The sequence below is a fragment of the Oryctolagus cuniculus genome, chromosome 17 (assembly GCF_051225735.1).
Source record: "Oryctolagus cuniculus isolate XC-2025 breed Fujian yellow rabbit chromosome 17, ASM5122573v1, whole genome shotgun sequence".
NCBI classification, from domain to species: Eukaryota; Metazoa; Chordata; class Mammalia; order Lagomorpha; family Leporidae; genus Oryctolagus; species Oryctolagus cuniculus.
The window spans coordinates 54,656,606-54,684,603 of record NC_142883.1 but is presented as its reverse complement, the minus strand read 5'-3'; the positions used below and the strand labels follow the sequence as shown (position 1 = coordinate 54,684,603).

The 27,998-nt window shown below is 41.8% G+C and overlaps 1 protein-coding gene across 1 annotated transcript; it reads left to right on the top strand.

Moving 5' to 3' along the window:
- The first annotated feature begins 505 nt into the window (after nt 1–505).
- Nucleotides 506–27,060, top strand: MYH1 (myosin heavy chain 1). The gene is given in 39 exon segments (NM_001109816.2): nt 506–536; nt 2,412–2,651; nt 2,742–2,885; nt 3,007–3,163; nt 4,978–5,005; nt 5,713–5,827; nt 5,943–6,035; nt 6,170–6,233; nt 6,879–6,977; nt 7,070–7,173; nt 7,321–7,459; nt 7,663–7,781; nt 7,872–8,021; nt 9,911–10,081; nt 11,379–11,688; nt 11,784–11,851; nt 12,952–13,039; nt 13,122–13,239; nt 13,494–13,617; nt 13,711–13,847; nt 13,945–14,200; nt 15,665–15,907; nt 16,000–16,176; nt 16,958–17,103; nt 17,183–17,273; nt 17,361–17,750; nt 18,676–18,802; nt 20,360–20,478; nt 20,595–20,791; nt 21,536–21,719; nt 21,987–22,152; nt 22,244–22,368; nt 23,143–23,451; nt 23,535–23,738; nt 24,061–24,186; nt 24,278–24,448; nt 24,696–24,800; nt 24,895–24,990; nt 26,799–27,060. Coding segments are annotated over 38 exon segments (5,817 nt in total). The 5' UTR covers nt 506–536; nt 2,412–2,447; the 3' UTR covers nt 26,952–27,060.
- The last annotated feature ends 938 nt before the right edge of the window (nt 27,061–27,998 follow it).

Here is a 27,998-nt window from a genome sequence, read left to right as displayed (position 1 = left end):
ACTTTCAGATTGCCAACAACTCAAATTATTTATAGGAGATTGATTCATATACTTAACCCAATGTGAGAGGAAATAGTTCTAATTATAACCAAACATCTTTAATATGAAGGGAATTAGGCTTGGAGACCTTCATTGCCAAAAAGGTGTTTTGCCAAATGTGTTTTAAGAAAGAGGAGGAGGGTACGTGTTTTCCATATTTGATCCTATAAAAGTACCCTTGGAATGAGTGTGACTTGTCTTTCCTCATCAAGCTTCAAGGTAAGCGTGTGTGAGGACAGGGTTCTGTCTGGAGGACACGAGGGATGCCTGGCTGCCTGAGTGCATGCCACACATCCTGGCTGCCTCTGTCCCTGGCTGCCCTACCAGTGAGACACTGGCTTACTCCGCGGCAATTTTAATTAGATGTAGTACTCTTCCCACTCATTTCCTGTTCTCCATTAAGAATTTTTCTATTATTGGGAAGTGTCAGAATTTAATCAGAAGAAATTTGCTCTCTTTCTTACAGTTCTGACCCACTTCAAGGTTTCATCTCCAAGGTAAGACCTGATTTTTTTTTTTTTTGTCCCTTCTTCGCAGAGTGCAAGGAACTTTCTGCAGTGGTCTGAAGAGTAGATGAGGGGAGGGGAGGGGGCTTAAGAAATAAAAGCATCTCAATTCCGTGGCTGATCACGCTTCTCTTGAAAAACTCTTATGGGGCTTTAGAAAGTGGTCCTCACTAACTCATATGCTTTGCAATACCTGAAAATGCTTTCTAGAGTCTTGGGGGGAGTTTTATACACAATTTTTTCCATTTCTAACATTGTCATTGTGTTTTTAATGATCACACTACAGCATGCAATGCAACATATCAGAGTGTTAGTCATTTATGGAAAAGATGTGAATTTTCTATACTACAGCCTTTACTCATCTCTATACTTTGAGATGATGTCTAAATGGAAAACAAAGAATGGTCTGAATCCTTAACTTTGGAAAAGTTGCTTAAATCTGCATGTGGTTTCACAACCCATAAAATGAATATTTTTTTAAAAATATGAAATAGAAAATGATTGTCAGCATTTTTAGTGAGACAAAGCATTTTAATTGTGTCAAAGGAGTCGCTTTAGTTTGAATGAAAAAATGAGAAAAAGTTTACCCAAGTGAGCTTTCCTGGAAAAGGGAACTTGGTTATTATAAAATCAGCTATGTATGAAGCTTATTGACAGGATTAATAAATGTCAACTGGCATGAAATGTACCTTGTAAGTGAAAAGTACTTGAAATTTTTATGGGAGTATCAGTACTAGAGCAAGAAAACATGAGTAATAATATTTTATTATGAATCTTTGAGAAATAGTAAAGACAGGTGAAAAAGCCAAGTTTGTCAAAGTTATGATACTGGAACAAGAGAAACTGATGTATAATAGACCAGTTTGTTTGTTTGTTTGTTTGTTTTGACAGGCAGAGTGGACAGTGAGAGAGAGAGACAGAGAGAAAGGTCTTCCTTTGCTGTTGGTTCACCCTCCAATGGCCGCCGCAGCCAGCGCGCTGCGGCCGGCGCACCGCGCTGATCCAATGGCAGGAGCCAGGTACCTAACCTGGTCTCCCATGGGGTGCAGGGCCCAAGGGCTTGGGCCATCCTCCACTGCACTCCCTGGCCACAGCAGAGAGCTGGCCTGGAGGAGGGGCAACCGGGACAGAATCCGGCACCCCGATCGGGACTAGAACCCGGTGTGCTGGCGCCGCAAGGCGGAGGATTAGCCTAGTGAGCCGTGGCGCCAGCCCAATAGACCAGTTTTTAACAAAACAGTGCTAAACAAAGCTCCTCCCATTTTGGCTTTCCTTCATGTTAGACAGTGTTTCTTCTACAATGCAAAGACTTGCATCCCATACAAAACAGTTGCTAACATTTTAGCAGCCCATTCTCATTGTTCTCCTCCTTCACAAGGCCAGCTTTGAGCCCTTCTCTGCAGCTGGCATGTGTTCTAAGCGTGGTGAAGGATGCCATGAAGAGAAGAGTGATCCCTGCCTGCAAGGTGCTTATAATCCAGTTGGGAAGTTAACAGCTCAAGTGAAAGAGCTGGAAAACATCCTGCTATCCTGTTAGCTTTGTGTTCTGTATAAGCCAATGAGATGCAGTTTATAAAGATTAATTACCATATCAAATGAAACAGAGAACGCTGCTACAGTATCACAGTAGGTAAGCCAGAAACAACAGCAGCAGTCTGCTTCCAAATGCACTATTAAGTATCTGTCAGCATTGGCACAGAGCAGGGAGGTTGATATTTCATCTATGACCAAGCCAAGGAGATGTTCATACCCAATGCTCTGCTAAGTGCTCAACTGGTCAATGAACTAAAGAAAAAATATTTTTATAGGAATCTAATGGTGCAGTTCCTGAATTTCTATAAATTCTTTTCTTCCTCTGTCAGGCAGGGTCCTTAACTGGGCTGCCATCAATAACCTGCAGCCATGAGTTCCGACGCCGATATGGCCATTTTTGGGGAGGCGGCCCCTTACCTCCGAAAGTCTGAAAAGGAGCGAATTGAAGCTCAGAACAAGCCTTTCGATGCCAAGTCATCAGTCTTTGTGGCGGACCCTAAGGAGTCCTTTGTGAAAGCGACAGTGCAGAGCAGGGAAGGGGGGAAAGTGACAGCCAAGACGGAAGCTGGAGCTGTGAGTAAAACATCTGGAGCTGATTACGCTGTAGGGGAGGGTAGTTGACATTTGCTTTCCTAACCTGGCCTCTCTTGCTTGATTGCATAGACTGTCACAGTTAAGGAGGACCAAGTCTTCCCCATGAACCCTCCCAAATATGACAAGATCGAGGACATGGCCATGATGACTCACTTGCACGAGCCCGCTGTGCTGTACAACCTCAAAGAGCGCTATGCAGCCTGGATGATCTACGTGAGTTCTTTCTCATTGACCATTCGCTCATGCAAGCAGCTGATATTTTTTGAAAGATGGTAGATGATTACAATGCCCATCAAATAATCGTACAATTTTCTGTGGGTTTCTTTTGGTGCAGACCTACTCAGGCCTGTTCTGTGTCACTGTCAACCCCTACAAGTGGCTGCCAGTGTACAACGCAGAGGTGGTGACGGCCTACCGAGGCAAAAAGCGTCAGGAGGCCCCACCCCACATCTTCTCCATCTCTGACAACGCCTACCAGTTCATGCTGACTGGTGAGTGGCTCAACCGGTTTTCACGTGTATTCTTTTTTTTTTTTAATTTATTTATTTTAAAGTCAGAGTTACATAGAGAGAGGGGAGGCAGAGAGAGAGAGGAGAAGTCTTCCATCTGATGGTTCACTCCCCAATTGGCCACAACAGCTGGAGCTGCGCCGATCCAAAGCCAGGAGCCAGGAGCTTCTTCTGGGTCTCCCGTGTGGGTGCAGGGGCCCAAGGACTTGGGCCATCTTCCACTGCTTTCTCAAGCCACAGCAGAGAGCTGGATCAGAAGTGGAGCAGCCGGGTCTCAAAAGGGCGCCCATATGGGATGCCGGCGCTTTAGGCCAGAATGTTAACCCACTGCGCCACAGTGCCGGCCCCGACATGTATTCTTTTACCACCCGTGTTCACAAAATGTTAGAGCCCAAACAACTTTTAGAAGTTACCTAATCCAACTCGTGACTGTTCGGGACTGGTCACTAAAGCACAGAAAGGTACATGTGCACTGTCAAATCTCAGCTCACCTGGGTCCACCTCCGAGATCTTACTGTAGCCTCTGCTCAACCTCTATCACGTTTACTTATAGTCACCTTGCCTGGAAACACATGATTTACTGTATATATTTCAGCAATAAGAGTAAGATTAAGTAACAGCTGAATCACATATTGTTCAAACAGAAATGAAAAATATGTGTTCAATCTTTATAGTGCCTCACTTTCTTGGTAATTGTGCCTTAAAGACTTTTAGAAGTACTGTCATTTCTTTATAGTCATCAGAATACTTCTCAGAGACAATAGTCTTCCCTTTAATTAAAATGTTTTGGGATACACACATATAAACAGAGGTTCTCCTTGCACCATTAAAAAGATTTTATTTTGATTTCTGTCTTATTTGATCTTTCAAATCAGAAGGCTGATCATACTTACGGTAGTAGTCTAGGGAACTAAGACCAAGAAATTTTTCCATTTACAAACTAAATTTTTTAAGATTTTATTTATTTATTATTTGAGAGGTAGAGTTACAGACAGTGAGAGGGAGAGACAGAGAGAAAGGTCTTCCTTCCATTGGTTCACTCCCCAAATGGCTGCAAGGGCCGGAGCTATGCCAATCTGAAGGCAGGATCCAGGTGCTTCTTCCTGGTCTCCCATGCAGGTGCAAGGGCCCAAGCACTTGGGCCATCCTCCACTGCCCTCCAGGCTACAGCAGAGAGCTGAACTGGAAGAGGAGCAGCTGGGACTAGAACCAGCGCCCATATGGGATGCTGGTGCCGCAGGCAGAGGATTAACCTACTTTGCCACAGTGTCAGCCCCACAAACTAAATCTTGACCTTGACTTGATTAGCACTATTGTAATCTAACAAACCACAGTCTAAACCCTTACCATACCATGCATCAGGCAGCTGACAGCATGCCATCAATGTCTACAAGGGGTATGCAAAAGAAAAATTCATGGAAAAATACATCTGATGAAAAAAGTACGCACGGAATTCAGATTTTTCTTGCACCAAAATAAACTTAGCTATTAATTCCATTTCCCATGAACTTTTTGAAGTACTCATGCACAGATGACAACTAGGACATGTGTCTGGCTTTGGTGTACACTGCTCCTTAGAATACAACAATAGAGGATACTGCCTGTGGTGAATTAAAGAATTTAAGATAAGACACTTTATGTTTTTAATCCCCAAACTAACAGGCTTAAGAACACCATGTATAACTTTATATAGTACAGTATGGCACTTATACATAAATGTCCTAAGTGTTTTCCTATAGAAAGTTTTGCTTCTACATACTGATACACATACTGATTGTCCACTGTTTTTCTTCTAGATCGGGAAAATCAGTCTATCTTGATCACGTATGTATTCTGAGACTTACTGGCATTTTATTCTCACTGGGAAAATGACAGACCAAAAGAAGAAATTAGTGCATGCCTTCTTACTAAAGCAGTGGCATGATCTAGAACTAGATATTGTTTTAGTCTCATTATAGGGTACAGATTGAGTCACAATGTAAAATAATAACAATGCTCCAAATAACGCACAGGACTTTTCCAGAAGCAGGACATGCAAAATGTCTTCCTGGAGCTTGGCCACAGTCCAATACAGGGCAGTGAGCAGCTTATAGACTTCTGAAGATAGAACATACTGGTAATATTGTCAGCGATGCATTTGTAAGACCTCACTAGGGAATGTCTGTCTTTGAAGATGTACCTGGAACCTCACCTCTAGTCTAAGGAAGCTAAAGAACTCATGTACATTTGCTACACAGTTGAGTTACTTTTCGGACCTGTGTGCTAGCCCAGGGCTCAGCACACAGAAAAGAACCTGGCAAGTTTGATGCACTCAAGAAATACATCCTAACCAAGTAACGAATAAATTTCTCTTCTTGTCAGTGCAAAGCAGCAGAAATGATCTGACCTATATGTAGGCTGAAGAGAAAGATCTAGAAAAGTATTTGCCAGAGATGGAAAAACCGATGCATGAAGTAGAAAATGCTGTTGGTGGGCGTAATTAATTTCATCTCTCAGAGTTTAACTTCTCACATGTGTTTGGTCTTCGGCAGCGGAGAATCTGGTGCAGGGAAGACTGTGAACACGAAGCGTGTCATCCAGTACTTTGCAACAATTGCAGTTACTGGGGACAAGAAGAAGGAGGAGGCTACCTCTGGCAAAATGCAGGTGAGTGTGATTGCCGTGCTTAATTGCCATGGAAAAATACAACTTATGATGTGTTTTGCTTGAATTTCATGTTCTGTCCGAGCTCCAGATATAAGGACTGTTTTTGCTTTTGCAGGGGACACTGGAGGATCAAATCATCAGCGCCAACCCTCTACTGGAGGCCTTTGGCAACGCCAAGACTGTGAGGAACGACAATTCCTCTCGCTTTGTAAGTCTCTCAGTGGTCACAGAAGGGCATTCTCTGTTCTTAGATGCCAGATAAAACATATCTGAATTGTTTCGATTGCATTTCACTTGCGTGTTTCAAGTTTAGCATGTAACATCATCTTTTTCACTTGCAAGGGTAAATTCATCAGGATCCACTTTGGTACCACAGGGAAACTGGCTTCTGCTGATATTGAAACATGTGAGTAGCAGAGCCTCCTAAATAGAATCCAAGAATGACAAATGATGATTTGAAGGAATACTTTGCAGCTCCTGCTGAGCCTGGAGTCTGTTGCCAAACATGCCATGTTAATGCCAGTCTTATCCATGGTTCACGGTGTGCATTACCCATTCCAGTCATGAGCTAATAATTCTGTAGGAACTGCCAGGAACTTTTAGGCTTGTCTGAATTATCCCAGCTTCAGAATGATTTCATTTTTTTCTAAGGAAAAAAAAAATAACCCTAGGGGCAAATGAATTGCCTATGGGTTGAGAATATATGATTATTTCCCGGTCTGTGCCCTGAAAATTGTCATTCTTAGTGGCCCCCCTACTACAGAGTGACAGGAGACCCTGGGGAGAGAGGACTCAGTTACAATCCAAATGTCAAAGATATTCCGTATAAGATATGAATACGTCTTATGCCAAGAATGTCTCACTTTCTTTCTAGATGTGCTAGGAGGAACAGGGACAGTGTGTGTAGAGATGTAATATGTGATGCCTCATAGGAACATTTAGCTGAAATCTCCAGGGGCCAGTAAGATTTAGCTAATGACCCCATGTTCCAAAATCTCCCCAGGCCACTTTCTATTTTTTCCCCTAATCTGATGTCTACTATCTATTGCAGATCTTCTGGAGAAGTCTAGAGTTACTTTCCAGCTAAAGGCAGAAAGAAGCTACCATATCTTTTATCAGATCATGTCTAACAAGAAGCCAGATCTAATTGGTAAGGGAGAACTTAAATTCACAGGCTAGAAGATAATCACTGTACTAATATCTTCTAATATAAAATGCATACCTTGAATTCTTTGTACCCAGAAATGCTCCTGATCACCACCAACCCATATGACTATGCCTTCGTCAGTCAAGGGGAGATCACAGTGCCCAGCATTGATGACCAAGAAGAGTTGATGGCCACAGATGTAAGTTACATGTGTATTTTTCTTAAAAATCCATTATATATGGGAGTAATAATACCAACCAACTGTAGGTATGATTAAGTAGTATAAATTCTTCTAAATAAGTTAGAGTCTTTTGCCTTGACTTTTGCTCTCTCATCTCTCTTGTAGAGTGCCATTGACATTTTGGGCTTCACTTCTGATGAGAGAGTCTCCATCTATAAGCTCACTGGGGCTGTGATGCATTATGGGAACATGAAATTCAAGCAAAAGCAACGTGAGGAGCAAGCTGAGCCAGATGGCACTGAAGGTACCAAACAAACCTCAGTCCGAGTTGAACAAGAGAATACAGATTTTTAAAAATTGAAAACTTATGTCTCCTTCACAGTCAAGTTTCTGACGGCAAAATTATTCCTAAACCAACTTTCTATAAAGTGATTTGCTCAATGCTCTGCCCCTATGAATGTGGTGCTCAGGTATGTCATGTTGGATGCTTGAATTATGTTTCCACAGTTGCTGACAAGGCAGCCTATCTGCAGAGTCTGAACTCTGCTGACCTGCTCAAAGCCCTCTGCTACCCCAGGGTCAAGGTCGGCAATGAATATGTCACCAAAGGCCAGACTGTGCAGCAAGTAAGTTCACGACCTCAATGAATCACACACATTTCAAGCTGTCAAGACATGTCTTTAACAACACCAACACATATTACTTTCTCCGTGAAGGTGTACAATGCAGTGGGCGCTCTGGCCAAAGCCGTCTACGAGAAGATGTTCCTGTGGATGGTCACCCGCATCAACCAGCAGCTGGACACCAAGCAGCCCAGGCAGTACTTCATCGGGGTCTTGGACATTGCAGGCTTTGAGATCTTTGATGTGAGTTAGTAGAAATTTAATAGCAGGAGAGTTTACAAACTTCATTGCTGCAGTCATGCATGGAAAGGGTCTATGAAAAACAGCTGCACTATAAATTTAACTGACACATGAAAGAGGAACACAGGACTGGAGAAGTGAATGAACTGGAATGTGGCAGACCTGGATTCAAACTCCAGCTCTGTCAGTTCCCAGAAGTGCGATAACGGGAATAGTATCTGAATATAATTCTTAGGCAAATTCAACTAGGACCTGTAGACAAAGCATGCAGCATTCCAGATAACATGCTCACTTCAGATTTCTTTCTGCCAGTTACAAGATTTCTGAATTTAAAGCCCTTCATATAGTCCCAGAGCACCAGTATCAATGACATCAAATGACAGCAGGGAAGACAATGACATTTCAAAGACTTTGAGGTTCCTATCTGCCTAGTTAAGGGAAAGAAAATGTGTTTAAATTTAAGGATAACCTCTATAATACCTAGGTATAGAGGTCAGAAGTGGCATTGTAAATAAACTCCAATCTTTCTGCCTAAGAAAGAATATCTGTTAATATCTTAGGAATTAAGAGTACTAAAGTCCTTTACCTGACAGCAGTATGGCAGATGTATCTCATCTAGCAGTCATGTTTTTAAACCTTTCCTACACATGGAATGACGGAAACATGATGAAATTTCCTGAGATTTAGGAACAAGGGCACTTGCAGAAATTCACAAGCTGACATGGGGAAAGAGGAATTATCTGTCACTAAATAGGAACAGGAAGATTGATTCACCCTTTGTAAAATAAAAAAAAAGCAATAATAATGTAAACAGTTAACCTTTTTGGATTATTAAAAAATACCAGCTTTTTGAGATATAATCTGTATGCCATATGATTTATGTATTTAATGTACACAATTCAGTGGTTTTTCATACATTCACAGGTATGTGCTGTCATCATGACAATTGATGAGAACATTTTCATCATCCCAACAAGAAACCTAAAACCTACTGAATTGTTACTACCCATTGCCCCCTCTCCCAGGCTGTGGGAACCATTACTATGCTTTCTCTCCCTGGTTTTGACTATTCTGGATGTTTTCCATGATAGAAGCATAAAATATGGGGTTATTTTGTGGCTTCTTTCACTTAGCAGGCATGCTGCAGAATTTCTTTGACTTTTGTGCATGGTGGTAACACTCTTACACAGGGACAACCTCAGTAGTGTTTTACATGTCCTGAGGAATAAAGCAGAGCATATCAACTCAAGTCTGCGAATGGGTACAAACACTGGCTCTGGTGTCAAAGTCTTAATGCCCACACCATGCCTTTTATAAGTATTGTCTTCCACAGGCTGCTTACGTTCTCTAATGGTGCTTTCTCTCCAAGAAGGGGACAAATAATATCACCTTAAAAATGTATCAGTGGGCAGTCAGTGCAATAATTTATACAGAGCACTTAGCACAGTGTCTCTTATATAGCAAAGGATTGATACAATTTAGCTGCTGAATTTTTATTCCTATTATTAATAATAACACAGAGACCACAATGACTAAGGTATAACAAACATGGCTAGTTTTACAGCAGAATCATAGAAAGAAAAATCATTAGGAAACCTCTGATCAACAAAAACAGATACTGTAAGAACTCAACAGCTTTTTGTTGTAGAGGAATGCATCACTCAGAGCCTATTTCCTGGTGTTTAAGAGCAATTCTGCCAAGTGCAGTGATGGCAAATATTTTGCAGCTGGCAGCAGCAAAAACAATATAAGAGGAGTTAGGTGCTTGTTATGAGCAAGAGAAAACCATAGCATCTTAAGAGGGCAGTGAACCTAACTTCCGCGAAAAGCACTTTTGGAAGAGGAGCTTTCATTATGCATTGAAGATACATTTGTATTTCCCACTTATTTAGTTCAACAGCCTGGAGCAGCTGTGCATCAACTTCACCAACGAGAAACTGCAACAGTTTTTCAACCACCACATGTTCGTGCTGGAGCAGGAGGAGTACAAGAAGGAAGGCATTGAGTGGGAGTTCATTGACTTTGGGATGGACCTGGCTGCCTGCATCGAGCTCATTGAGAAGGTTTGCTTGCTTCTTTCAGACCACAGGTTCTACCACTATACAGTACTTAAAATTAGAAAGTCTTGGTATAGTAATGATTGCTACTTGTAAACAAAATTCTTTGTTTTGCCAACGTTGAGGTAGGTATTCTGAATATTTTCTCTAGAGCTCAGAATACTACACTTACCCAGTTTGCAATGAAAATTTTACAGTTAAAGCCATCTTCCCTTATAAAACACAATACTGGCCAGAATATTGTTTTTTTCTTAAAGATTTATTTATTTATTTGAAAGTCAGAGTTACACAGAGAAAGAGAGGCAGAGAGAGAGAGAGAGAGAGGGAGAGAGAGAGAGAGAGGTATTCCATCCTCTGGTTCACTCCCCAGATGGCCGCTATGGCCGGCGCGCTGCGGCCAGCACACTGCGCTGATTCGAAGCCAGGAGCCAGGTGCTTCCTCCTGGTCTCCCATGCGGGTGCAGGGCCCAAGCACATGGGCCATCCTCCACTGCACTCCCTGGCCATAGCAGAGAGCTGGACTGGAAGAGGAGCAGCTGGGACTAGAAACTGGGGTGCCGGCGCTGCAGGCAGATGATTAGCTTAGTGACCCGTGGCGCCGGCCTGAACCTGCATTTTTAACAAGTGATTTTTTTTTAAGATTTATTTATTGACTTGAAAGTCAGAATTACACACAGAGAGAAGGAGAGGCAGAAAAAGAGAGAGAGAGAGGGAGAGAGAGAGAGAGAGAGAGAGAGAGAGAGAGAGAGAGAAAGAGGTCTTCTTCCAACTGCTGGTTCACTCTTTAATTGGCTGCAACGGCCAAAGCTGTGCAGATCCAATGCCAGGAGCCAGGAGCTTCTTCTGGGTCTCCCACTCAGGTGCAGGGAGGGGCCCAAGGACTTGGGCCACCTTCTACTGCTTTCCCAGGCCATAGCAGAGAGCTGGATTGGAAGTGGAGCAGCCAGGTCCATATGGGATGCCAGCACTGCAGACAGCAGCTTTTCCCACTACACCACAGTGCCAGCCCCTAACAAGTGATTCTTATAGCTAATTTTCAAGTCACACTGGGAGAAATATGTTCTAAGTCTTTGTGGATAAAGACAAACCCCATTAGAGCATAGCCCTTGTCAATCTTACTCTATCACATTTCAGAGTCTTACTTTGCACCTGGCTCTTGATAGGCACTCAGTTAAATTAATGACTTGTTGACCAAATTCGTTAATTCCATAGAATTAGAAGATACATGGGATCATTAATGTCATTGATTATTTCTGTAAGCAGAAAGAACTCAAATGGCAAAAGTTTGTTTCTATTATTTCAGCCTATGGGCATTTTCTCCATCCTGGAAGAGGAGTGCATGTTCCCCAAGGCCACAGACACCTCCTTCAAGAACAAGCTATATGAACAGCACCTGGGCAAGTCCAACAACTTCCAGAAGCCTAAGCCTGCCAAAGGCAAGGTGGAGGCCCACTTCTCGCTGGTGCACTACGCGGGCACCGTGGACTACAACATCACTGGCTGGCTGGACAAGAACAAGGACCCCCTGAATGAGACGGTGGTCGGGCTCTACCAGAAGTCTGCAATGAAGACTCTGGCCTTCCTCTTCACTGGGACAGCAGCTGCTGAAGCAGGTAATGTTTCACTTGAATTAATCATTATCAGTGCATAAAACATAAACGGAGAAAGTGTGTCCTATGATTGCTTGTGCTTTCTTTGCTCCCCTCAGAGGGTGGTGGAAAGAAAGGTGGCAAGAAGAAGGGTTCTTCTTTCCAGACCGTGTCTGCTCTCTTCAGGGTAAACTTGTCTCTTTAATTATATTTCAGATACTAAATTTTATCCACTTGTGTAGGGAAGGAGAATTAATTTTGCAAAGATGCTAGATTCGGATGTGACTCAAAGAGATAAATCAGCTAATAGTAGCAGAACTGAGTGTGGGAAGTTCCTGGATAGTTTGGAAGAGATATTTTGCTATACAGAAGACACAAGAGTCAAGAGAGACGAAAAGAAATTGCAGAAGTTGGCATCAGACGACCTCGAATGAGGTCATTTGAAACATGAAAGACTCCCATTGAGAAAGGGTTGATACAGCATGAGATTTGTTTGAGGCTTTGGGAGCCTCCAAGTGATTTATGTAGTTAAGTATATATAGGTATAAAATGGAAATGACTAGATTTTGACAGCTTAAGATAGAAGAGTAGGGGTTACAGGAATTGCAATTGGAGGGTTAGTCAAGAGAAGAAAATAAGAATGGTAAATAGCTCTTTAAGAAATATTGGCTATTTCACCTCTAGTCTCATGTTCATAAGATTAGAGGTGAATCCCTGAAGTGTTAATTATTCTGAGCAGCCAGGATTTCTACAGGATAAAAAACTTCACACTTGATAACATGGCTGGAGTTTTCTGCCTATTCCCAGAGAGAAACACTAAAATGTTACCTTCTGTGGGACCAGCAGGACACAGCTCTGTATCTATGATAAGAAACACACATGTGATAAAGAGGCAGGTACAATTTAAAGTTGGGGAAAGAAAGAAATAAGAGATGTGGAAGACATTAAATTAGTAGCAAAACTAGAACATATATCTAGGCAAAAGAGTATGGGTGGACTATTTCTATATGTTTGGAATATTATACTAAATTTACAACACATGACAGGAAACTCAACAGCAGTTAACTACCACTTCAACAGCTAGTATAAAAATACATTGAAAACACACAAAAATAGAAAAACAGGAGGGCATGCTGGAGATACAGAAATTCCAGGGATAACTGAAAATTCAAGTCTGGGTACTATTCATTAGAACTAACTCAATGCCATGGACCTAGATAATTATGTCTCTAAATATGAATGTACAAAAATAGTGTTTTTTAACCATGTCTTCCCATGGGTCCACAGGAGAATTTGAATAAGCTGATGACCAACCTGAGGAGCACTCACCCCCACTTTGTACGGTGCATCATCCCCAATGAAACTAAGACTCCTGGTAAGGCACTTCTGATAGCCACACGAGCCCCAGCGTGCTTGCTGTATTGCATGAAATGTGGCACGTGTGTTCTCTCTTTCAGGGGCCATGGAGCATGAACTGGTCCTGCACCAGCTGCGGTGCAACGGGGTGCTGGAGGGCATCCGCATCTGTAGGAAGGGCTTCCCAAGCAGAATCCTGTATGCTGACTTCAAGCAGAGGTCAGATAGTCTCACTGTGATTTACTTTAGGAGGATCTTGTTATTTTCATTTTTCTCTTAAAATTGATGAGAAGAGAAACAAAGTTAACTTTTCGTATGTATAGACAAGAAAAGTCTGAAGTCCTGTGAGTGCAATGAGAATAAAGGGGTAGATAGCATTTATTGTTTATGTTAGACTACTATGTTGTTTCAGGAAAACTTCTTGTTGATGACAACAGCTACAAGTATTTCATTTATTTGTTTGGATTAAACAGATACAAGGTGCTGAATGCAAGTGCGATCCCTGAAGGGCAGTTCATTGACAGCAAGAAGGCTTCTGAGAAGCTCCTTGGGTCCATCGATGTTGACCACACCCAGTACAAATTTGGTCACACCAAGGTAAGATTCTCCACATCCCACCTGATGTGCGATCTCATCCCTGTCCCTTTGATCTTCATACAAAGTTTCTGATCTACAACTGCCCACGCACAGGTCTTTTTCAAAGCTGGTCTCCTGGGGCTCCTAGAGGAGATGCGAGATGACAAGCTGGCCCAGCTGATCACCAGAACCCAGGCCATGTGCAGAGGGTTCCTGGCAAGAGTGGAGTACAAGAAGATGGTGGAGCGAAGGTATTCAAAAGGGCACTCTAATCAACCTTATCGCCTAGGCCTTTTAACCCTGTTTCCTGTTACAATCTGACTTTAAACATCCCTGTCTCTATCACAGAGAGTCCATCTTCTGCATCCAGTACAACATCCGCGCCTTCATGAACGTGAAGCACTGGCCCTGGATGAAGCTGTATTTCAAGATCAAGCCTCTCCTTAAGAGTGCAGAGACGGAGAAGGAGATGGCCAACATGAAGGAAGAATTTGAGAAGACCAAAGAAAGCCTTGCAAAGGCCGAGGCCAAAAGAAAAGAGCTGGAAGAAAAAATGGTTGCTCTGATGCAAGAGAAAAATGACCTGCAACTCCAGGTTCAAGCTGTGAGTAGCAGAACCCATTTGTCCCAATTTGATGCTAAAATTTCAGCTGAGAGATCACTGTGGAACAGTCTACATTCCACCTAATTAAGAGACTCATTATCAATCTTTCCTGGTTCACACTTCACACTTCTTTTTGATGTTCTGTGAAATTTCACATACAGCATTACTGAAAACCATGGTGGGAGAATTCCTTGCTGTCAAGCAGGGGAAAATAGAAACATCTGACCCTTCCCCCTTCTTTTTTTTTCCTAGAAGGATATAGACAGGAAATAAGATGATTTCTGTTCCTTACTGAAAAATGCAAATAAGAACAAAAGAAAGAACAATAATCAGTGACTGCAAAGGGGATATTAGGGTGAAAACATGTCAACTTGAAAACAATATTCTGAATTTTCCAAAAACAGTCTAGCAACTTTCTGCTCAAATTTATTTTATATATTTTCTAGTACCTGAAAAATAGCATCATGGCAAGGATAGTGGTAAAGCTTTTTATAGATAATGACTATTTTTATGCAAAGTATGAGAGAGAGGGTTGATGTCCTCATTCTGATGTCCCAATAAATACCTAGAGGCTTGAGAAATATTTTGTTCAAAGGCCATTGTCTAAGCCATTTTTGTAGCACAAATTACAAGAGAATTTGGTTGTTGCCACCAAAATTAACAAAAGAAAAACTAAAAGCTACCCTTCAGTTCTCTGAATTCAGAGAAGAGAGTTAGTTGGTCTTACTGGGTCTATCGATTTTGGACACATAATTGCAAAATCTGAAGGAAAATGAATTGCATATAACTAGGTTGGCACTGTGGGTCTAATGTACTTTGCATAGATGAGGGTTTTCTAGATTGAGAAGTTTATGATGCCATCAGGAATCAGAGAAAATTGAAGGGGTTACCTAAATTTCATGTAAGCAAACCCCCCTACCTTCACTACTGTATGATCTCCTTACAACAGTATTCCATCTACTCCCCATCTACTCTTAGCTCTTCTTAAGAGAAACAGGCTTGCTATTTCCACAAGCATTGCCATGTTCTGTGTTCCAGTCCATGTGGTTCTTCAAGGTCTCCTTAATCCCAAACTACTCTGTCACTGAGAATGCTTCCTTTTAAGTCACATTTCTAATATTACTCTTCCCTCCTAGCAACCTTCAAAATACTCTATTTTTTATGGGTTTTTCTAAGCGCTTCTGAAAATAATATCACATAAGGAAAATTGACTTGAAATTATAAATTATATGCCAACACGGTACATATAGCATACAGCAAATATAGCTGTATATAATTTCACCAAAAATTATGACTTAAATTCCTTTTTTCAATCTTCAGATTTTATAAGTGCCCAGTAAATATTTTCTGAATGGTGGAAAGCCAATGAAAATTAACCTGAGGCCCTGTAAAGTAACTTACTTGGTTTCACCTGAAAATGTCCTGGGAACTAAAATCTAAAAAATGTCTATTAACTCTTCTCAGGAAGCAGATAGCTTGGCTGATGCAGAGGAAAGGTGTGACCAGCTGATCAAAACCAAAATCCAGCTGGAGGCCAAGATCAAGGAGGTGACGGAGAGAGCCGAGGACGAGGAAGAGATCAATGCGGAGCTGACGGCCAAGAAGAGGAAACTGGAGGATGAGTGTTCAGAGCTGAAGAAAGACATCGATGACCTTGAGCTGACCCTGGCCAAGGTTGAGAAGGAGAAGCATGCCACAGAGAACAAGGTATCAATCATATTCTCCTGTGCTACACTGAAGCTCTTCCACCCAACTAAGCTGCTTTATGGCATAGGTCTTCTCTTTCTTAACCCCTGTAGGTGAAAAACCTCACAGAAGAGATGGCAGGCCTGGATGAAACCATCGCTAAGCTGACCAAGGAGAAGAAAGCCCTCCAAGAGGCCCACCAACAGACCCTGGACGACCTGCAGGCAGAGGAGGACAAAGTCAACACCCTGACCAAGGCTAAAACCAAGCTAGAGCAGCAAGTGGATGATGTACGGTTAAAACTATATAAAAATAATTTTTTAAGTTTGTAACTAAGCAAGCATGAGTAGATATTCTCATGATGCATTAAGTAATTATCAGGCTCCTCCTATGAATAAGTTGCATAGAGCATCATCCCTACTATAAAAGAAATACACAAAAAAATAAAAACAATTGATAACAAAGCTGTGAGAAACAGATAATATAGGTAGAAGAAAATAAGAGAAAGCCAAGTTAGCATTTCCACCAAGAAAAGCTATAGCTACTGAACACGTCCTTAGCTAGGCTTGCAAGGCCATGGAAAGATATAAAAGAGAGAGGCATTCTAAGCAGAGAGCGGAGCAACAGCAAAGTTATAACTATCAATAAGGTTTTATATCAAGGGAACAAAAGGAACTCTGAATAAGCAGCCTAGAAGATAAATTTGGCATTAAATATGACCTGATATCTAATAGAGAGCCTCCATGAAAGGAAAGCATTAACAAAGTCACAGCTGGGAAATATTACCATGACATCCATCCCATGGGGTGAGATATTAATCACAATGGATTCCAGTGGGAAGATATAGTACATATGATACTTTGGTAGTAGTTCATGGTAATAATGTGATAATGAGGCATATTTCACCTTTTAAGTGGTGAATTCTTGAACTAGATAAATACCAGTAGAATAAATCTGCCTAATTCATAGAAAAATCAAAAGAGTTTGCTGGTTATATATGAATTAAAGTTTAACCTGGGACAAAAGGTGAGACCATTCCAGGAACCATAGTAATGAATAATTAACTTTTAGCTTGAAGGCTCTTTGGAACAAGAAAAGAAAATCCGGATGGACCTAGAAAGAGCCAAGAGAAAACTAGAGGGAGACCTAAAATTGGCACAAGAATCCACAATGGATATAGAAAACGACAAACAGCAACTTGATGAGAAACTCAAAAAGTAAGCAGTAAAGACAAAACTTTCATGAAGAGCTCAATGGGAATATTTCCCTGACTGACATAAAGTGCTTTTCTAACAGAAAAGAGTTTGAGATGAGCAATCTGCAAAGCAAGATTGAAGATGAACAGGCCCTCGCAATGCAGCTACAGAAGAAGATCAAGGAGTTACAGGTCAGTACTTGGTTTCCTTCAGTCTAACTCAACATGAAAACATGACTGACACAAAGAAGCTGAGTGTGTGCTTTCCTCTGTTCCCAGGCCCGCATTGAGGAGCTGGAGGAGGAAATCGAGGCAGAGCGGGCCTCCAGGGCCAAAGCAGAGAAGCAGCGCTCCGACCTCTCCCGGGAACTGGAGGAGATCAGCGAGCGGCTGGAAGAAGCCGGTGGGGCCACGTCTGCCCAGATCGAGATGAACAAGAAGCGGGAGGCCGAGTTCCAGAAAATGCGCAGGGACCTGGAGGAGGCCACCCTGCAGCACGAAGCCACGGCGGCCACGCTGCGGAAGAAGCACGCAGACAGCGTGGCCGAGCTCGGGGAGCAGATTGACAACCTGCAGCGGGTCAAGCAGAAGCTGGAGAAGGAGAAGAGCGAGCTGAAGATGGAGATTGACGACCTGGCCAGCAACATGGAGACCGTCTCCAAAGCCAAGGTACAGTCATGATTTAAGCGTCAAGGACTTCTGTAGGACAAGTGGGAGTGGCTCTCAATAATCATTAGTAACAGGTGATTCAAGTCAGGGGACACAGAAGGGGACCAGTCCTGGTGTGCTCACTCTATTTCAGAATAGCTGTAGTGAAATATTATGAAGAGTGAAAATATCAACTCTTTCAAATAAAAACAATTCAACAGTGCATCTTGAGAATTTTTTTGTAAAAGATCTATTCATTTATTTGAAAGGCAGAATGACAGAAAGGGAAGGAGAGGGAGGGGAAGACCGAGAGGGAGAGGGAAAGAGGGAAAGAGAGAGAGAGAGAATCTTTCATCTGCTGCTTCATTCTCCAAATGCCCACGCCAGGCAAGGCCAGGCTGATGCCAGGGGTCAGGAACTCCATCTGGTTCTCCCATGGTGTGAAAGGGACCCAAGCACTTAGGCCATCATCTGCTGCCTCCCAGGTGCAGTAGCAGGAAGCTGGATCAGAAGTAGAGGAGCCGGGATTGAAACCAACACTCTGATATGGGATTTGGGTGTCACAATGGCAGCTTCACCGGCTGTTCTGCAACACCTATCCTGCGTTTTGAGGTTTTTAAAGCACCTCACATTATGAGCTTTTTGTTTTCCCTTAAACACAACATATTTTACTTCTCAGAGACATATCATGAGATGAACTGGATGTGGTTATGATACTAAATCATTGTGACACAAAGGCAGTTCACAAGCAGTATGTTTGGACTATGTACCTTCTCACTGTTTCCTAACCTAAGGTCTCTGTTGCTTTCTCTTGTTTGTTAAGATAGCTTCTTCTCAAAATAAATGAAAACTGCAGCGCCTATGGAATGCTTGGGTCACTGGAACGTTCAACTTTCTTTGGTCTAAATACTTCCTTGAGACACCTTCTCCCTCTTTGTGCACGCAGGGCAACCTTGAAAAGATGTGCCGCACTCTGGAGGATCAAGTGAGTGAGCTGAAGACCAAGGAGGAGGAGCATCAGCGGCTGATCAATGACCTCAGCGCACAGAGAGCGCGCCTGCAGACGGAATCAGGTGGGATATTTGCCAGTGTTTTCCTTGGACGACAGCCAAACTTACCTTGGGTGGTTAATTTGTCTGAAAATTCTGCATTGAGTTATCTGAGATAATGTATTACCTTCCGGAAAACCCACTAATATAACACATAATTGATTCACTGACACGGAGCTACTTTCTTTCATATACCAGTATATATTTAGATAGACAGGCAGGCCCAAACCTTTTGTTTTTTAACATTCTTATGCAGGTTTGGCTCTAACCAAGAAGTTGTCAAACACTTTTCAAAATGCTTTCATGAGCTATTTTTTACATTATTTTCTTCATTCGGCTGTGTAATGTTATCCTCATTTTTAAAAAATGACAGATTATGGTAGTGATAAAGTGACTTGTCCAAGAATGCGTACTCCAATCTTTTTCCTGAAGTCTTGCCAACACAGTCAAGTAGGGAAATAGCCAGGAACACAACCCGGCTGAGGCACATTCAAAAGGAGGCGTCTAGAAAATCGATTAGCCAAATTGGAAACTCTCCATATTTACTCTCCTTTTTTGACTGACTTGTCCAAAGTCATACCACCTCAAATTAGAGGTAATAAATAGAAATTATTTTATGGGTCGTTTGGGATATGAAAATAATAGGCAGATGAAAGGACTGGAGAACTACTCTTTCATTCAAATATTGTTCTTTCTATAAAAAGCCTCAACATAAGGTTTTATTATTGTTAAGGAATTGGTCAGCACATTACATGGAAAAGAAAAAAAATTACACTCTCAAGAGTGCCAAAATGCTCTCTTCTAATTTCTCTTCCTCAATACATGTTTACTTACAGAAACTTGGAAGTATGAAAAAAATATAATGTGATGCTTAATAAATGACAAAGAAATAAGGTTTCCAGATAATCTGCTTAATAATGGTACTGAAAAGTTTTCCTACTTTTCTAATGTAATCTAGTGTATTCTTTGAATTATCAAAGAGTTGAAAACAAATTTAAATGCCCGTTAGTTTGGAAACTGATCAGGTATCCAGAAACCCGACTCACTGAGTGATGGAAGGACACTTAGTGATTTTTTAATATAAAAATGTTTCCAGGGCTTTTTTTTGAACATCATTTCCACTTACAGAGGCAATTACTCAAAGTCTCTTATAAGATAAATTCTTTCTTTCAAGTTGTCTACAAGATAAATTCTTTGTTTCAATCAATGTTCAATGAAAAGTAAACTAGACCAACACTATTGATTTAGATAAACAGCCTGGTATATTCAACTTTGATTTGCATTTCTTTTCACATTTCTTTATCAATTTCAACTGTGGTCAGATAATATTAACTATCAAATAATATTAACTATCACCCCAAATCTTTCATGTTGTTCATAAGCAAATAATCTACCCCAAAGTTTTCCTGTCTTTTCGTTTGCAAAGGTTTGCTCATGGGGGTTGAAGTAGATGTTGGTGGTTTGTTGTAATCTACACTCTATATTATGTTCAAACCTGGCCCCCAATCTCTGCTCCAGCATTTACTGCAGAGCTTTCATTTCCAAAGTCAGGCTGAGTTTTCTGCCTCTTGGTCGTTGCAGGTGAATTTTCACGCCAGCTAGATGAAAAAGACTCATTAGTTTCTCAGCTCTCAAGAGGCAAACAAGCCTTCACACAACAGATTGAGGAGCTGAAAAGGCAGCTTGAAGAGGAGATAAAGGTCAGCCCAACTTGTTATCTTTATGTCTGTTTTTGTGGTTGTCTTTGCCTACTTTTATAGATTTTCTTCTGATATATCTATCTATAAAATTAAGTCACCAATCTCTATGTTCTCAGGCCAAGAGTGCCCTGGCCCACGCCCTGCAGTCAGCCCGCCATGACTGTGACCTGCTGCGGGAGCAGTATGAGGAGGAGCAGGAAGCCAAGGCCGAGCTGCAGAGGGCAATGTCCAAGGCCAACAGTGAGGTTGCCCAGTGGAGGACCAAATACGAGACGGACGCCATCCAGCGCACGGAGGAGCTGGAGGAGGCCAAGTATGTTCTGGACATAGTTAAAATGGAAATATCTCTGTTAACAATTGAACAAGAAAGGAAACCTTGTTTTATAAAGGACTCATTATTCAATGCACTTCAAAAATTCAAGACTGAATTGTGGTGTGGGCAGAAATCTGGACAGTAGAAAGTTTAAGGTCAGAGTCAATCGTCTGTGTATAATGCACGGCTGTGTTACTGGAATTCACGTTTTGGTGGATGCCTCAGAAGAGATTCTGAGAGGGGCTCTCAAAAGAAAATTTACATCAACTTGGGAAAGCTTTTTTAGTAGCAGATTCATGAAAGACTGGCAAATAAGGAATATAATTAAACAAAGTCAAGTACGTTTCATTCATCTAACATCTGAGTCCTTACTGTGTGACAGCCTACAAGAACATAAAAAGACCATAGGGATTAAAATTAAGTGGAGACACAGACATAAACAGTGATGCAAGGTATATAGTGATATTTTGTAAGAGAGGCATAAACCAGCTACCCTGAAGTGTAAAATGCTGGTTCATGCTTATCATAGATGGCCTCAGAGCTTGACTATGAAGCATAGCAATGCTGAAATTTGGTTTCCAGTGTTTGGTAGTAGGACAATGGGGATGGTTAACACCGCATCAGATTTATAAAACAAGTCTGATTAGCAAAGTGTTAAAGAAGTATGACTCACGTGTACCAGCTCTGAAACTGCCAACTCTGCCCATGGCCGTTCGCTCCTATTGTCCATGTTTCACTTTGCAGGAAGAAGCTGGCCCAGCGTCTGCAGGATGCTGAGGAACACGTGGAAGCTGTGAACGCCAAATGCGCTTCCCTTGAGAAGACGAAGCAGCGGCTGCAGAATGAGGTGGAGGACCTCATGATTGACGTGGAGAGGACAAACGCTGCCTGCGCAGCGCTGGACAAGAAGCAAAGGAACTTCGACAAGGTATTCTGCAAAGTTTCTGCTTAGGCATTCAACATGATTGACAACAGCCTCCACACTCCGTGCATCTTATTCAGACCACCTGAGGGCTGTTCCCACTAGCTTTTGCTCCACTGGCAAGTGTATGTGTAAGGCAGGGGTTCACTTCCTGTGGTTTCTATTCTTCCCATTCACAATTATTTTTCAATCCCAGATCACCTCAACCGTGCTTGAGAGCTGCATCCCATCCGACTTTCTCCACTAATCTTCCTGACGTTCCATGTCCTTTAGATCCTGGCTGAATGGAAACACAAGTATGAAGAAACTCACGCTGAACTTGAAGCCTCACAGAAGGAGTCCCGCTCCCTCAGCACAGAACTGTTCAAGGTTAAGAATGCTTATGAGGAATCTTTAGACCAACTTGAAACCTTGAAGCGGGAAAATAAGAATTTGCAACGTGAGTAGGTTTTCTGTGTGTTCTTCAACAAAAGACATGGTAAATGGTTTTCCCTCTCTGGACATATTTTTCTATTTCTGTTCACCAACAGAGGAGATTTCTGACCTCACGGAGCAGATTGCAGAAGGAGGGAAACGTATCCATGAGCTGGAAAAAGTAAAGAAGCAAGTTGAGCAGGAGAAGTCAGAACTTCAGGCTGCGTTAGAGGAGGCAGAGGTAGAGTCTTTGTTGTATGTGCTAAAACAATTATAGGAAGCATCAGATTCTACTGGGTGCAAGGATTAGTGAATTAAAAGAAATGAAAAATAATTTTTAGTCTGTGTACTAAGTATGAGGATGGAAACTTTACTAGGCACAGCAGCAATGTAACTGTATGGCAGGAACTGTGCTAGACACTGGGAAAACAAAGATGAGTAAGTAGAGGGCCCTATTCTCAAGGGCAGAATCTAACTGGACGGACAGAAGCATACAAAACCAACAATAACACATTGTTGAAATTTCTCTAACAGTAGGCTAACGATGTACAGCCATGCCCCACAAAGCACTATTTCAGTAAATAATGAACCAAATATGCAATAGTGGTCCCATAAGAGTATAACGGAGATGAGAAATTCTTATTGCACAGTATTTTTACCATGCCTTTTCTATGTTTAGATATACAAACACCACTGTGTTACAGTATTCACAACAGGAACATGCCATCCAGGATTGTAGACTAGGAACAACAGTCTATACCATTTAGCCTACAGATGTAGGGTTCTATGAACTCTAGATCATGCTAGCACCCTCTATGATGATTGCACAATGACAAATTGTCCAGTGATGCACTTCTCAAAATATATTCTATCTAATGATCCATTTCTCAGACCATATTCCTGTTGTCATGCAACATGACTATACTCTGGCAGTACAGAGGTATAACCAACTCTTATTTCTAGAAAGCTACACACTTCCATTCCCTTGATAACATCACCTCTTTTTCTCATGAAGGCGTCTCTTGAACACGAAGAGGGGAAGATCCTGCGCATCCAGCTTGAGCTGAACCAGGTCAAGTCTGAGATCGACAGGAAAATTGCTGAGAAGGACGAGGAAATTGACCAGCTGAAGAGAAACCACATCAGGGTGGTGGAGTCGATGCAGAGCACGCTGGATGCGGAGATCAGGAGCAGGAACGACGCCATCAGGATCAAGAAGAAGATGGAGGGAGACCTCAATGAGATGGAGATCCAGCTGAACCACGCCAACCGCATGGCTGCCGAGGCCCTGAGGAACTACAGGAACACCCAGGGCATCCTCAAGGTAAACGGTCCAAGAGGTGCCCAGGATGGAGGGAGGGCGGCAGCCCTGAGAACACGGTGTCTCAAAGACTGTCCACTCCACAGGACACCCAGCTGCACCTGGACGATGCTCTCCGAGGCCAGGAGGACCTGAAGGAGCAGCTGGCCATGGTGGAGCGCAGAGCCAACCTGTTGCAGGCTGAGATCGAGGAGCTGCGGGCCACGCTGGAGCAGACGGAGAGGAGCAGGAAAGTCGCAGAACAAGAGCTCCTGGATGCCAGTGAACGTGTGCAGCTCCTCCATACTCAGGTGTGTATAATAATACAACAGGAAACTGTACAAAGGAATGAAAATGAAATTCTTGCTGAAATCTTAGTGTTATTTACAAATTTTTCACAATGCATAATGGAGAATAAAATTTTAAGTAAATTTTTGACTAACAATATTTTATCTGAATTGTGACAACAACTTAATTGTCTTTTAAAAATAATTCTCAACTCAGATGACTTATGGGACAAGAGGGATACCAATTGGTTAATTTAATTAATCAGTTTGTGAATTCATTGGAATATCAGGCATCCTAATTTTGCTGTCATATACTTAATGCTTCTAAATTTGTTATTTTAACCAGAATACCAGCCTGATCAACACCAAGAAGAAGCTGGAGACAGACATCTCCCAAATCCAGGGAGAGATGGAGGACATTGTCCAGGAAGCCCGCAATGCAGAGGAGAAGGCCAAGAAGGCCATCACTGATGTGAGCATAGGGCAATACCCTGGGCGGTCAGACTTGGGTCATGACATGCTCTCTCTGCTCTCTTAACTCAGTCTGTTTTACTGCTGGGTAGGCGGCCATGATGGCGGAGGAGCTGAAGAAGGAGCAGGACACCAGCGCCCACCTGGAGCGCATGAAGAAGAACATGGAGCAGACGGTCAAGGACCTGCAGCACCGCCTGGACGAGGCCGAGCAGCTGGCACTCAAGGGCGGCAAGAAGCAGATCCAGAAGCTGGAGGCCAGGGTGGGTCTTCAGACCAGCATGAATTTCCATCTCACTGTGATCCAGTGCACAATTTTGAATACCTAACACTGCTAGATAGTAGGGGGCATGCTGAGATGATGGAGAGAGATTCCCTGCTGCCTGAGAGCTTATAAATGGGGCAACTGGACAAGGGCGTCAAAAACTGTATACAAAACAGAGTAAAAAGTAGAGATTCATCGAGTGAATGGAAAATGTGCACATCTGTATGATATCCATCTTATTCCAGGTACGTGAACTTGAAGCAGAAGTTGAAAGTGAGCAGAAGCGCAATGTCGAGGCTGTCAAAGGTCTACGCAAACATGAGAGAAGAGTAAAGGAACTCACTTACCAAGTAAGGAAAATAACCTGTCTAGGTTTTCACCCAATCTGTAAGAGACTAAAGCCATATATACAGTATATGAAACTCACCCTTTAAAATATTTCAGACTGAGGAAGACCGTAAGAACGTTCTCAGGCTCCAGGACCTGGTGGATAAACTGCAAGCCAAGGTGAAATCTTACAAGAGACAAGCCGAGGAAGCGGTGAGTCCAGCACCTCTGGGGGAGACAGGGCAGCCTCTGGTTCTCACATGTGACCAGGCCAATTTAATTAAAGGGCTAAAAGAAAAGATGAGTAAGTGAGAAAGAATGAAAAGAAAGCAACTGAATCAAGGTCTGAGAATGAGAAGAAACAACCACTTGATGGACTAGGGGAAAATGTTCTAGGGAGGGGCAGAGAAAATGCAAAGCTTTTGAGTGGAAAAGGTCTAGTTTAAGTGACAGAAGGAATCGGGAAGAGAGCAGTATAGATGGAGATAAGAGCTAAGTGAGAGGCTGATCAGAAGCTCTCCTGGGAAATACTAACAAGTAAGATTTTATCCCAAGTACAGTGGAGTGCTGAGAAGCCAGGGGAGTGTTGTAAGCTGAATCAGCCATGATCTGATTTATATTTTGTGAGAGTATCCTGGCTACTCTATGGAGAAAAGATTATTGGATAACACAGGTGGGTGCTGGGAGACATGTTGGGAAGTTTTCCAGGTGGTTTTGGGGCTTGGATAAGGATAGTAACGGAGCAAAGAGACAGAAATGCTAAGATTCAACATATATTTTGGAGGCAGAAACTACAAGATATGCTAGTAATTTGCATATGATATGAAAGAAAGTAAATCAAGGGTAGTTCATCAAGTTTATAGCTTGATGAATGATGTAACACTCACTACAATGGGAAAGGAAAGATCAGATTTGCAGAGCAAGAAGGAAATAGTGATTTTGTTTTGAATAAATGAAGTTGAAAAACCATTGTATATGCAAGTGAAAATGTCAAGTTGATAGCTTAATCTAAGAGTCTGAGACTCAGAAGGTCTTGGTTATGTTCCAGCCAACAGGTTCTTGGCACTCCACCTTATCTCATTTCCCCATCCTGTGGCTTTTCTGAAATTGTAATCAAATGGTGTCACAAGAGTGGTGCTCTATTCACTGGTGGTTTTGTTTTCCCCTGCACTGCAGGTCTGAGAAAAGAGATGAGGGGGAGAGAGAGAGAGCGAGAGAGGTAGAGGGTGAGAGGGCGAGAGGGCGAGAGGGCAAGAGAACGAGAGGGCGAGAGGGCAGAGGATGAGGGAGAGAGAGAGAACACACACATGGTCCTCACACTCACACCTGGACTTCCTCTAGCTCCTTACTTTCCTCCTGTGTGAGAGCAAGATCCGAGGTTTTCCTCAAGCTATAGTATCTAGTGATTCTAAGCTTTAGGAAAGTTCTCACTTTGAATGCCAGATTTTGCATGGTTCTTAAGGAGACTTTGAAAAAGAATGATTACTGGAGACTAAACCAGAATGGGCTTCCTCAAGTTCTCTGCTGTATATTCAAGCATAACCAGAGAACAAACTATTTTTGGAAACACTAAACATATTTAATTTCTAAATTCCATTAAGTGGCAATAATTTGGACTCAAGTAGCAATAATTTATAGTTAAGGCTAATAGTTTGGTATAATATTGATTGCCTATATTCATTTTTAAAAGGCTTGGTTTCATTCTCTAGATTCTTAAAAAAATAAGCAAAGCTGGACACCTAGCACACTTAGTAGCAGCTCTAAAATGTTCAGCTGTTCTAGAAGTTCAGAGACAAATGTCATCTGTGTTTCCTTGTTATCTACAAATTCACGAAGCCTAAGGAGACTTAACACACACACACACACACACACACACACAAAACCCTCTAGGTTTTTTTTTTTTTTTTTTTGAAAATTTACTACAATGAAACACCTTTAAATAAAATAAAATTTAAGACCCACTGACTTGAGAATCTAGGAATTCTAAATGTTTTTCCTCATAAACACATTTCCATTCACAGGAGGAACAATCCAATGTCAACCTCTCCAAATTCCGCAAGCTCCAGCACGAGCTGGAGGAGGCCGAGGAGAGGGCTGACATTGCTGAGTCCCAGGTCAACAAACTGCGGGTGAAGAGCCGGGAAGTTCACACGAAGGTCATAAGTGAAGAGTGATCCATCCACATGCTGGAAAGTGACCAAAGAAATGCACAAAATGTGAAACTCTTTGTCACTCTGTTTTGTACTTATGATTTTGGGAGATAAAAAATTTATCTGCCAAGAATTTGTGAGTCTCTTTTTCTCCTGCATGTCAAATTAGCTTTTAATGTGAAAAAAAAAAGGAAAGAAAAAACAATAATCTTCTTACATATTACAGAAAAGTGGTTGGTCAAGATTAAAACATGAGAGAGAACAGCTAGGTCACGTCCAGTGAGTACTGCCATCCTTAAACTACCCCTGTGGGAAACAGATGAAACCCAGAGGAATTCCGTAGGCATAAAGAACATGGGGCGTTTGATAAACCTCACTTGGCAGAATATCATTTAGTTAGTGGAATTATAGATTTTCTTCATAAATAGAAAGAACATTCACAATAGGAAATATTTCATCCTAAGATGGAGTAAAAATAAGTTGAAACACTAATTATCTACATAAAAGAAAAAGTAAAAAATTGAGATCAAATGCTGTCAAGATATTTAAAATGCAAACTCTTCACATTAACAACTGAGTTGGGATTATGATCCCTTGAGAGGGAAATATGCTCTGAGGTTTGATTCTTGTTAACGATATGAGATTATCCATTTTTTTGTCATCTGTAAATGCTTAGGTGTTTCTGTGCCTCCTCCAGGGTTTCCACATTAGAATGCTAAAGAGGAGGTAAGAATGAATATATTCCTGGTATTTGTCCTATTTTCTTGGAACTGTCTGTATCTTATAAAGCTTTCCTCTCAGTACTTTTGATAGCAATAGGTCAATATTTTTTTAAAGTCAGTTCCCTACTCTCATTATTTTACACTTAGATTTCTATACAGTGCTTTTGTATAGTGCTATGGCAATTATTATCATCATTGCTATACTGGTATTACTACCACAAGTTTACATGGGCTAAGGGTAATGTGGACCTTCTATCCATAGTCATTTTTAATAGTAAGCCAGTAAAATAGCAAGTAGCTTGTCTGTCAGGAATATAATAAAGATGTTGTGGGAACAGTACAGACTATT